This window comes from Amborella trichopoda, chromosome 4 (genome assembly GCF_054954075.1).
Source record: "Amborella trichopoda isolate Santa Cruz 75 chromosome 4, AtrichopodaSantaCruz75HAP2 v2.0, whole genome shotgun sequence".
Lineage (NCBI taxonomy): Eukaryota > Viridiplantae > Streptophyta > Magnoliopsida > Amborellales > Amborellaceae > Amborella > Amborella trichopoda.
In genome coordinates this window covers 59753657-59765976 of record NC_142339.1, presented here as the reverse complement: position 1 = coordinate 59765976, position 12320 = coordinate 59753657, and the positions used below count along the sequence as shown (strand labels likewise).

Below are 12320 nucleotides of genomic sequence, written 5' to 3'. Positions count from 1 at the left end.
TTTATGAAAAAGTTGCGACCTTAATCAATTCAAGTAAGGCGCACCTCTAAATTTTATCATAGATCTAAAAAATTCTTAATATTATTTGAAATCTATTTTCATATCTAATTATAAACTTCAAAAATAGTCAAAATCAAATAGATCTATAAACCTACGAAAATCTTGAAAATGGACGGTCTAGATAATATGTTGCAAGATGCACTATTTTTAGGACTCGAAATCTTTTTTTTTTTTCTTTTTCATATTCGTACCTTTATGTTGAGATGATCAATTGGAGGGATTTTCAACATTAAAACAACATTTTTCGATGGATTTTTGAGGTGCATATGTAATTCTACATTTTATGATTGCGATATTGAGTAAACTTTTTTCAAAACAGATGTTAGTTGGACCCAAAAAAAAATAAAAAAAAGTATACAATGATATACTATTTACCGGATACTTTTATAAATATATGTCAAAATTTCTATAATATTTCCAAAGGCATTGTGAGTTGTATTTGTAATGCTATAAAGGAAAGGGCAATGTCCCCAAATTGGAGGTTTGATGGCATGGCATATTATCGCGAGGAGTGGAAGCGTTTGATCCAAATGTAATGTTGATGGATCCCTTTTGAGGTAGGGTAGTTGAGTTTATTAGTTTGTAGGCATTAGTAATTATTCGAGAAGGCCTGCAATCCACGATTGAGTGAATGAATCTTTCAATTTCACTAAAACGGACATTTACATACAAGAGAAGGCGCGCCGCTCCCCTCCCCGCCCCGCCCGCGGCCCTTCGCGGAGGAAATGAAAGAGCAAAAATCGGTTGCGCTTCCTGCCATTGCATTTCCAGCGCACCGCTTGCTTCTTTGCCTCCACTCTCTCTCTTATCTGTGATCCATTGCAAAGGACCGGACGCAACTGCGATATCAAAACACACACTCTCTCTCTCTCTGGTTTTATTTAAATAACCAATCAAAATAATATCAATCTGTTTTGGGCACTGAGACTCTCCCAATCCCTTCTCTCTCTGTCATCATCATTTGTTTGTCCTCATAAAAAAAAAAAAAAAGAAGCGCGGCTATAGCGGCAGATATGATTCGAGAGCGCATTCCATCCATATTCTTTGAAGATCCCTAAACTTTCAGGTATGCATGGGCGGGTTCCAACCCAATCCCCATCCTCTCTCTCGCTCTCTTTCAGGTATTTCATTTTTAGTTCTTTTTCTTAAAGTAAAAACTGTTGCTTTATTTTGTTTTGAAGATGTGGCGGCAGTATGAGGGGGGATATTATTCTTAGAGATGATGGAGGGTGTCACAAGGATCAAGGAGGAGCAATGGATGGCAGATCTTCTTCCTCATCAGTTGTTGTTGGGGGCCTCAATTCGAAATCATCGTTGCCATCGGTGCAGATGTTTCCGAGGACTAATAATCGGGTGCAGGTTTGGTTCATACGCGTCTGTTCCACAATCCTTCTGTGGACGTGCTTCATTCAATTGGTGGCGGTGGGAGAACTCTGGCACCCTAGCAGCAACAATTTGAGGGACAACAGCAGCAGCAGCAAGAGGGCATCATCGTCTTGGCCATCTTGCTTTCTCTTCAACAACTTCCTCGGCCTCTCCTCCCGCCTTTCAAAGTTCTCTCATTTCTCTACACTCTCAGAGGTTTCTACCCCAGCACCTCCCCCACTTCTTCCCTCGAGTAAGTTTTTTCTTTAACCTCATTTTTTTCCCCTGGTATCCTTGGAATTTTGATGACCATTTTCTTTATTTTTTAGCTTCTGTCCCTATAGAGCAAGGCTTTCTTTTCAATCTTCCTATAATGGGCATTGGAATATGCCCGAGTATGCAATTTTAATGAATTATGCTAGACAAGAAACTCACCGATTGAACAATTGTTATTGAGAAATGAATGAAAGTTGAGCCTTTAGCTGACCTCAAATAGTTATGATAAGTCTTGGATGACGGTGACGGTGACGGTGATGATGATGATGAATGAGAGTTGAGGCTTTCTCTGTTTTGGTATTGCTTTCATCTGAAATGATATATCTATTCCTTTAAAATTTGGTTGAAAATTTTCGATAAATGAGATTGGGTATTGGTGATTTACATTCATTGAGTGAAATTATCGAAGTGGCTGTTGATTTTGGGAAACATCATGCTTGAAAATACACAATGTATTTGTGAGAAATGGATCATTGTCCTTAAGCATATGCATTGCTTTAATTATTTCACATAATGTCGTTGTACAAAGGGTGTGTTTCATTTTGACAAATGAGCAACTCGGACTTGGCAAGGTGCTGAGTCCGAGCAGGAACCGGCCTAACTTAGCTGGTTCCTATGTTTTAGTACTATTACTAGTACAGACTTGGCTGAGTCTCTGATAAACTCAACTGAGTCTGTGGAGACGACTCGGACTCGGGATCGTGCCAAGTCCCAAGTCCGAGCCTTGTTTTTGAACATTAAATATGAGCTAGTTCTATAGAAAGAGGAAGATGGTTTGGCCGTTATCCGCTATTGTGACAATATAGCCAACTTTTTTTTTTTTTTTTTTTGTTTGTTCTTTTTTTTTTTTTTTTTTGGTCACAACTGTCTGAAACATGTCTTTCAGCACATGTGGATGTTTGGTTCACCCATTAGCAAAACTGGAACCGGTTTAGTTCCCTTGTAGCCTTTATGTTGATTGATTTTCATAGTCCTCTACAGTATCTTGTGAGGATCTGGTGATTCCATAGCTTTAGGGGCATCTGATCTAGTTAAGGACTGCAGAAGTGTCTTTTAAGAGATGCATGGACCTTTTGGTGCTATGCTGCGTAAATGTTGGCAGTAGATTCTCAGTTGCAGTTTGTCTTGAGTGAAAACCAGTTTTTGTTACTGCTCCCATTTACCCCAGTGCAAGTTTCGTACTAATGATGTTACAGCATAAATGTATCTGTTTTAGTTAAAACTTTCTGGACATGTCTAGATGTGTAATACAAGATCTGATTGAATGAATCATATGCAGGAAATTATAAAAGCAATGGTTACCTCAGAATATCTTGCAATGGGGGCCTGAATCAAATGCGTGCTGCAGTCAGTAGAGCTCCCCTTTTTTTGATTTATCACTTTCTTTCAGAGTTAAGTTAATGGAAAACTTACTTTTTCCGTTTCCATTATGGCTTCCAGATCTGTGACATGGTTACTATTGCGTGCTATTTGAACCTGACATTGGTGATTCCAGAGCTTGACAGGACATCTTTTTGGGCTGATCCGAGGTATGTGTATCAATCTCTAACATTCTGAGTTTTATTTACTCCTCTAGCTGAAGTATGTCATCTTTCTATTTTAATATGTTTTTGAGTCCAGTTGGTGATGGTATTTTGTACATGACACACTTCTATGCCTACCCTATTTGATTCTGAAATTGCTCGTGTTTCGATTTTATTCTGTGCAGTACATTTGGTGATATTTTCAATGTGAATCACTTCATTAATTCATTAAGAGATCAAGTCCGGATCATAAAAAGGCTCCCAAAGAGGTTTAGCAGGAAGAGTGCAAGCTATTCATTGAAGATGCCTCCAGTAAGCTGGTCTAGCGAGAAATATTACCTGCAACAGGTTAGACTTGGTAGATGGGAATATGTCCTTGGCTTAGTCTTTTAAACTCGCATATGAAAGGCTGCCCTCTTATTGATAAAACAATATTCCCAAACAATTTGGAGCTTGGTTATCATTAGTGCCTCAAGGCAATATGAGATACTGCTTATAATAAAACAAAAGAAATTATTAACTGGTCCATTGAGAAATTGACTGGCTAATAGGTACACTGTAACCTGTATCCTGAACAAGAATCATATCGATACCATCATATGTGCATCTTTCTTCTTTTCTTTTTTCTTTTAATTGTAATTGTGCATCTCTTGTTATACTTCTAAAGTTTAGCTAATTGGGTGATGAACACATCGTATCATATTAGCATGGCTCCTGCACTTGGTTTTCTTTTCCTTCCATAAAGATTCTCTTTCTGCTTTTGCATTGCAGATCGTACCTCTTTTTAGCAAATATAAAGTAATTCATTTTAACAAGACGGATGCCCGTCTGGCCAACAATGGGCTCCCTCTTGAGCTTCAAAAGCTACGCTGCAAGGTTAACTATAAGGCACTGCGATTTACTGATCGAATTGAGGCCTTAGGGGATAAACTAGTTAAAATCCTTGAGAAAAAGGGATCTTTTTTGGCATTGCACCTAAGATATGAGATGGACATGCTGGCATTCTCTGGGTGTACCCATGGCTGTTCAGAGGAAGAAGCCGAGGAGCTCAAGCGGATGAGGTTTGTTACTAGATGGTGCCATTCCTTTTTTCCTGCCCTATTTGATGATATCACAAAATTAGTGGCTCCCTTTCACAAATACGAAACAATGACTTTTTAAATGCCCAAATGAAATGCCTGAATGTTTGATGTGTTCTTCTAGTTCCGCACATGATTTGAGGGGTATCCTCGACCATAACTGGATACTATATGTCTGCCATTGAACTATCCCATATATTCAGTCACACTCTGGTCTGTCCTCAACATCGGTATAGGACTGCACAATTGATCATTTAGCTCTTTGAGTTTGACTGCCAGAAAACATTTATACTTTGTTCTTTCTTGTGCGTACAATCATTCTTATCAATTTTTCATCGTTAAAGGTTTCTATAAATGCTTGGAAATGTAAGGGGTTATTAGTATCTTTTTGGTTAGCCGAAATCATGATTCCACTTGTTTTCTGGAGTACCAAGCATTTCAAAATGAGATCTTTTCAGTGTCTCTGAAAATACTTGAATTATCATTGTGCAATGTGATGGAAATGGAATCATATTTCAAATGCATCTGTGGCAGAGTACGTTGATTGCTTCTCTAGATCGAAGGATGGACAATATATTTTGTAATTGTCCTTCTTAGGAAAGGATTTCGCAGTTACAAGAAATGATTTTGGTTGGTATTAGCTGTTGTTTTTCTGTCTTATTATAATTAGTTTGAATGATTTCTGTTTACATATTTTTGATGTCCTCATTTAGGTATGCATATCCATGGTGGAGAGAAAAAGAAATAGTGTCTGAAAGGAAAAGATCGGAGGGTTTGTGCCCCCTTACACCAGAGGAGACAACATTGGTGCTGCAAGCCTTGGGCTTTGAGAAGGACACTCAGATATACATTGCTTCTGGTGAGATATATGGGAGTGAGCGTAGGCTTGCTGCATTACGAAGTGCATATCCAAGAACTGTAAGCTTTTCTTCTGCCCTGTTTTCGTTTTTCTTGATGAGCTGATGACTAATGTTAAATTGTCTATTCGCAAATGAAAATTCACATATGAATGTCATGCATCCTTAGCAATCATTGATGGCAGTGAATCTGCACTTCAAAATCTCAGGAACAAATAGTTCAATCCATGTTTATTTGTTTAACTCTTCATTAGGGCATGTTCGTCACGGTTTCCAGTAGCTACGTAGAGGACCTATCTCATTTCATCGAAAATGGCAGTTCATATGATTAGGACATGTTTTAAAATATGGAAAAATAGAAGATTGTTTTATTTAAGAAACAATAGAAGATTGCTGGAGTTTAAATACAACAGTATATACGTCTATTTATTTTAATAAAATTTACTGGTACAAACCAAAAAAGAAAAGGTAAAATATCCCTTAATCGTAGGTTAGGTACAAGTTACATATTGGGGGATTTTAGATGAGAATTTGCCGAAGTGTATGCCGGGTGCATGCATAACAAGCAATTACATGGTGACAAGTCATCTCTCTCTCTCTCTCTCTCTCTCTCTCTCCTTTTTTTGGTGCTTCTAAAAGATTTGTTATGGTGGCTATGCAAATCATGGAAAAATATATTTATTCATATATGACCCATTGCTGCCAAGAACGCTTTGCTTTATCACAATTTTTGCAGTCCTATGTGGTTCAAACTAAAGCATTGCTCCTTTTTATCAATATTACATTACTAGAAGTATGGAGATAAATCTAACAATCTCTTTTTCTTTTCTCCACTGTTGAGAGAAAAATTTAATATTTAAAGAGCTGATTATGTTTCTGCACTCATTTTGCCACAAAGGTTGAGTCCTTAATGTACCATTTTTCATAATTGGTGTTTCTTTACTGCAATCTGATTTAGATGAAGAAGGAGATGCTGCTTGATCCAGAAGATTTGAAGCAATTTCAGAACCATTCCTCTCAAATGGCAGCCCTGGATTATCTGGTCTCAATTGCCAGCAAAGTTTTCATCCCCACTTATGATGGGAATATGGCCAAAGTAGTTGAAGGGCACCGCAGGTATGACCCCACATTAATTTTAACAATGCACATCATCTTAGGCATGTTTTAACAAATGATATTATTATATCCTTCATAATGGTAGCAGGTCATCTAGCAAGATAACTATTTCATTTCATATTAATTTTAATGTCATCATGTGCTTCAAAAATTTCCTTAAATTGTATCGATAGGAAAAAGAATTCCCTCATTTACTTCGATTTCAGACAATTAGTATTTGTTGCTTTGATGGTAACGCTCTCTGATTATAGCAGGTATCTGGGGTTTGGAAAGACAATATTGCTGGACAGAAAGAAACTTGTAGAGCTACTTGATCTCTACCAGAATAAAACTCTATCCTGGGATGCGTTTGCAGGTGCGGTTCGAGAAGCCCATAAGAATCGGATGGGGCAGCCAACTCACCGCAAAGTAACCCCAGAGAAGCCCAAGGAAGAAGACTATTTCTATGCCAATCCTCAGGAATGTCTCTGCCAGTCTACAAAATGTGATGTTCTTCTAGATGAAACAGCAATTAGTTTGTAGGGGAGAGGATCCCAACGGAACTCTCCGATCCAAAAGCACAAGGCCTGATTGCAGCACTGACACAGTTCTTTGTATCATCATTAACTGGGTTTTGCACTGTAAGTTATGGGGAAAGGAGGGTTTGAGATTCGCCTCTATGTATCTCTTCACCTTTTGTTTACCAGTTTGCTCATTGTTTTGATTTATCAACATGGCACATGTTTCTTTAGTTGCCCTTTCTGTCAAGAGGAACCCATGCATGTTTGGCATGGTTACAATGTTCAAAAGGATGAAACAAATAATAAAAGAAAATCAATTTGAGAAGGAAATACACCCATTGGGTCACTCTATAGCCTCTCTCTTGTTCAATTCTATTGTTATGGGTTATCAGCCTATGCCGGATGATTTATCGTATCTGACATTTGATACTATAATCCTGGACTCTGGATGTTGGTTTGATCCTTCTTGTCCAAAGTCAGGACTCCCAGAAGATCGTTGGTTTGATCCTTCTTGTCCAAAGTCAGGACTCCCAGAAAATTATCTCACCCTGTTCTCCGACGAGACCAAGATCCTTGAGCCTCCTCTCCTGGTAATATTCAAGCCCTTCAACCTCCTTTCCTCTGTCTTCGAATGTCTTCAGTATCTGGTTCAGCACCTTCTTCTCCCCCAGCCTCACCCCCACTGCTATTTCCAATCTCAGTTCCAACTTCCCCTTCTTCAGCAGTTCCTCATCCTGCAAGGTTCCATTTCCAGTTCTCAGACCCCTTATTTTGCGCAGAGAAAGGCACCTAATATACCAAGAAATAACATACCTCCTCAATTGTGGTTCGATAGAGAGAAAGGGCAGATCTGCAGGCATCTGCAACAGCTTTGCATATAAACTCTTCGTTTGGTTGGCTAACCGGCAACTCCAGATGACCCCAAACCGTATTCCTGAAGATGGATTCGAGGAGGAAAGCATCTGTTCCCCCAAGTGCCGCTAGCCGCAAATACGGCAGCATGCCCTCTGGAAGGCCGCAATCTAACAACAAATTGAAATATGCAGTTTCCCCAAATCCATTAGACTCTGCAATGTCCAGCTTGTCCCCAAAAAAGGGGTCTGATTCAGGAATCTCCAGTGTTAACGAGTAGGCATCTCTGCCCAAGTTGGGCTCTATGAAGCCATAATCAAGGGCCAACTCAGCATTGCTTTTCTTCAAATCATATTGGATGAAAACCTGTTCAGTCAGAATTAATCAGGCGACATGAACTAGACCCAGACAAGGGCTTGTAAGTTGCAACATTTGGAGTTTGTTGACAAGGAATGCTTGTACTGAGAAATGAGCAGGATTTCTTCTCTGTTTTTTTATTTTTGTTTTATTAGCTAGTTAGTGCAGAAGCTTCAGCAAGCTTCAACGTGGTGGTTCATACTGGAAACAGGAACAATATCACAAAGTATTGTGGAACAGAACTGGTTTACAGTTTTGGTGATTGGCTGCAACATTTATTATCGCATTCCAAAGTTCTTTCAAGATTTAATGGAGAGTACAAACCTGCTCCCCAGCATTAACAGGAAGAGGTGTCCGTAGACTAAATACAAGCTCCCGAGAGAAGAGACCACTTCCTTTGATCTGCCAAGCAACGTCCTCGGTATTTACGTTGCAGCTATGGTTTATCTGCTTCCAGAAGATTGTTGCATTCATTGGTGTTTGTCCCACAGAGAGAAGAACATGTAAAATGGGGTGGAGTGCATTTGCTTTTCAACAACTTTGTAGTGATGGGGATTCTTACCAGATCAGCAAGAGGTACTAGTACAAGATCTTTGCCACGAAGCTGTGAAAATGCCCTTGATCTTAGTATACCAAAGGCCCAGAGAAAGTCATCTACTGTCATGGATGGGAAGAGATGCTTGTTAGGGAGTATGATTTCTTCCTCCACTTTGCTGAATTCACTTTGCACGTACTCTTTGACGCCCAAGGTGGTGCTCAGCAGTTGTGTTCCTGCAGGCAGTCGTTATTAGCTCTGAGCTTTGAGAAGTATGCTTAAAAACATTTTCAGATAAATTAATCATTATGGCTGCAGGCGCTAATATATTCTTGCAAAAGAAAATAAAAAATAGAATTTTTAATAGGCGTGGTAGTATGAACCTTGTATCTCAGTAAGTTCCTCCTCTGACCTGCACTGGAACCATACACATAACATTTAATAGCAGCTCGGATAAGTTTCTTCTTTTATTGGTCAGTAAAACAACTGAAGTAGTCTAGAAAGCATGATGGCACAAAATTAGAAAAAAAGTGAAAAATAAAAACGTCAAATAAATGTTTTGATACAGATGCATGATAATTTTTTTTTTTGAGAGAGATGTATAATAAATTTTTATACCTAGAAAGCCAAAAAATGATGGCCCCAGCTTTTCTATTTCTGTTTTATTATTATTATTTATTTATTTATTTATTTGTACTGTTTTCTCTGCTGCTCTTTTGAACTGTTCATCTACCAACATTGGTTACTTTTATTGGGAGGCCCAAATCGAGCAAGTTTACTCGGTGCTTTTAATAATAATAATAATAATGTTAAAAAAACAGAAAAAAAAAGAAGAAACAATTACAAATACCATGGTTCCAATAAACTTACGTTTTGTTTGCCTGTCTAACGGATATCATCATAGACAGAGAGAGTGCAGAACGAGGTAGCTTACCAGTAGAGTGGAGAGTCCAATTTCTGAGGCAAGATGTCAAGATAAGGGCACCAGGGGGAGCCATTCTTCTTCTTCTCTTCCGTGATGATAAAGAGGGCAACGGAAATCCATGGTTTGAGACCCCCACATACCCTCCCTATTTCAGAGGCTGCAACAGTGTCGGAGTTGATCCAGAGCTTCTTTGGGACTTCCAAAACCACTTGGTTCTGTGACAAGCTCCTTTTCGCCACCAATCCCAACCCAAAATGCGGGGTCTCCACCATCTCTGCCCTCACTGCTGGTGCTACGGCCCCCCCTTTCTCGCATCCCCATTTCCACAACCTCTCCACCTTCTTATTCTCCTCCTCCTTGTTTAAGGATGTGATGAAGCTTCTTCTCCTTCTTGTTGTTTTGGAGAAAAGAAGAGTAGAGGGTTTGAGGCGCCGAGTCCAAGCCTTTGTGTTTATGGCAGTTACGTTTGCAGGGGAGGAGAGGAAGGAGATGGTAGCGGCCATGGTACTTCAGAAACAAAGGAGAAGACACATTCGCTGCGACTGATGAGGAGCCGGAGCCGGAGCCATAGCCAGAGCCAGAGCCAGAGCCAGAGCCACAACACAAGTGGATGTGCGACCTGTGGTTCAGAAAGGTCCTGGATAAACCAATCGCCGTCCAATGTGGTGATAGCCTCGTGGTCCTGATGATGACAATAGGCTGGGAATAGAGGTCTCTCTTGGCCTGGGTACTTAGCCCGACCCTATCTGGGCCCACCTGTTTAAAACTAAAGACAAACAATGAAAAAAAAGTAAAAGAAATAAGGAAAAAGTTTATATAAGGATGCTACCAGAACTACGGATACCCCTCATCGGAAAAAGTAGTTTTAATGTTAAAAAACCTTTTAGATTTTAAGATCTACTTGATTTTACAACATATTATCTATACTGTTTATTTTCAAGATTTTCAGATCTATTTGATTTTAACTAGTTTTGAAATTTAAAATTTTATAATGAGATATAAAACTAAATTTTGAGATAATTTTAATAACATTTTACATCAAAATTATATACCCATTATAGTATTTGAAGGTGCACCTTACCTCTACAGTTACGGATGCATCCGTATACAAACTGTACCCAATAAATAAATATCGAGTTGGGTAAAGCCTATCATGGCTTGGCCTAAACTCAACCCTCGGACCAAATTCTATGCCCTAGGCCCCTAGCTTTCAAGGCCAAGCCAACCAGACCGGGCCGGTCCGCCTCCCCCCCCCCCCCCCTTTACCCATGGCTTGGCCTAGACTCAACCCTCGGACCAAATTCTATGCCCTAGGCCACTAGCTTTCAAGGCCGAGCCAACCAGAGTCGGCTCTATTGGGGCGGAATATTGGGCGGACAAAAACAATATACCTAGATAATGAGTGAGGATGTTGAAATGGAGGAGTGGCAAGATAAGAAGAGATAGAATTCGAAATGTTAAGTGTGGCACTAATAAGCGATAAAATAGGAGAAAATAAACTTAAGTGGGTTGGCTATGTGTGGTGCCGACCAAGTACAACATGTGTTAAGAGGTGTGAGTTAGTTCAACTGGAAGGCCTGAAAGGGTAGGAGTAGGCCCAAAAAGACGTGGTTGGAAGTAATCCAAAAAGATGAAGACTTATGACATCACTGATGATATGACCTTTAATAGAGTATAATGAAAGATCAAAATTCATGTAGTCCACCCCAATTGATTGAAAAAAAACTAAAATGATAATGATGATGATATTTGATGATGTACAAGTTTGAAGAACAAGTGGTCTCCATGTTTTCATGCACTTCAAATGCAATATCCCAATATAAGTTTTGCCCCCAACCGTTAATAACGAGTGTGCACAAAGGTTCATCAGGCAAAATTGTCACAGGGATACTGGAAACACACAATCAAACTTCATCTTGCGTGTTCAAATGCTCACGAACAATACAATCTTAGAGCACCGTTGTTGTTTTTCTTTTAGAGAGAGAATTGTATAATAAAACAATTTTATGTATAAAATGAGTGACTCAACTCCTCTATATAAAAAGAGAAATTGGCCTTTTGATTGTTAATTTTAGGCATTTTGAGTAGTCGCGCCTCTTGATTGTTTAGTAGTCATAAAACAAATTGTTAGATACAATGTATACAACTAGACAGCCAAAAAACATAGGTCATTTATGAACTTTTGGATCTAAAACGCAAGTGTAACGGGTAAGCTAAAAGGGTGTGGTTTGTATAAGATCGCAACCTTAAACAATCAAAGTAAGGTGCGCGTCCAAATGTAATCATAAGACGTAATTTTGGAGTAAAAAATTCCTAGGTTGGCTTGATAGTTGATTTTCATAGTTAATTATGTAATTTTAAATTCCAAAAATGGTTTAAGATTTATAAATATATAAAAATCTTGACAATGGACGGTCTAGATAATGTGTTGCAAGACATACTATTGTTTATACTCGAAATCTTTCTTTTTTCACATACTTTGACATCATGATGTCAGGATGATCAATTAAAGAGTTTTTCAATATCAAAACAACTTTTTTCGATAGATTTTTGAGATGCACCTTATTTCTACATTTTAAGGTTGTGACCTTATATAATTTTTTTCCCCCGCTAGGAAGTTCATTGGATGGACTTTTGGGTTGAGAAAGAAAAACAATCGCACATTAAATTGTTCTTTTGCAGTAAGGCAAAAGTTTGAACAAGGTATAAATAAATTGACCCTAAAAATCAATCACAAATTTGAATGGAATCGCATGTGTAATATGGACATGCGTGTTTACGGTTTTGGCGTGTACCTCTCAAAATCAATTTGGCGTACACTCCCTCTCAACCATCTAATTTATGATCTAATACTAAAAAAGGACAACAGCGACCG

The 12320-nt window shown here is 38.8% G+C and overlaps 2 protein-coding genes across 3 annotated transcripts; one reads left to right on the top strand and one right to left on the bottom strand.

The window, feature by feature from the left end:
- Window positions 1-479: 479 nt before the first annotated feature.
- Window positions 480-7106, top strand: LOC18422053 (O-fucosyltransferase family protein). Its single transcript, XM_020665223.2, has 9 exons — window positions 480-1126; window positions 1242-1678; window positions 2981-3048; window positions 3142-3230; window positions 3410-3572; window positions 3996-4285; window positions 5017-5221; window positions 6119-6276; window positions 6531-7106. Exons 2-9 carry the CDS (start codon window positions 1255-1257, stop codon window positions 6796-6798), a joined length of 1665 nt encoding a protein of 554 aa, XP_020520882.1. The 5' UTR covers window positions 480-1126; window positions 1242-1254; the 3' UTR covers window positions 6799-7106.
- Window positions 6974-10042, bottom strand: LSMT-L (Rubisco methyltransferase family protein). 2 transcript variants are annotated; one of them, XM_088866213.1, is made up of 6 exons: window positions 9455-10042; window positions 8904-8937; window positions 8548-8756; window positions 8310-8432; window positions 7590-7994; window positions 6974-7510 (listed from the first exon to the last, which is right to left on the bottom strand). In XM_088866213.1, the coding sequence occupies exons 3-6, from the start codon at window positions 8647-8649 to the stop codon at window positions 7298-7300; spliced, it is 843 nt and encodes a 280-aa protein (XP_088722339.1). In that variant the 5' UTR covers window positions 8650-8756; window positions 8904-8937; window positions 9455-10042; the 3' UTR covers window positions 6974-7297. The 2 variants fall into 2 exon arrangements, with proteins under 2 accessions (XP_088722339.1, XP_006827327.1); XM_006827264.4 differs by having other exon boundaries at window positions 8904-8932.
- Between the last annotated feature and the right edge of the window lie 2278 nt (window positions 10043-12320).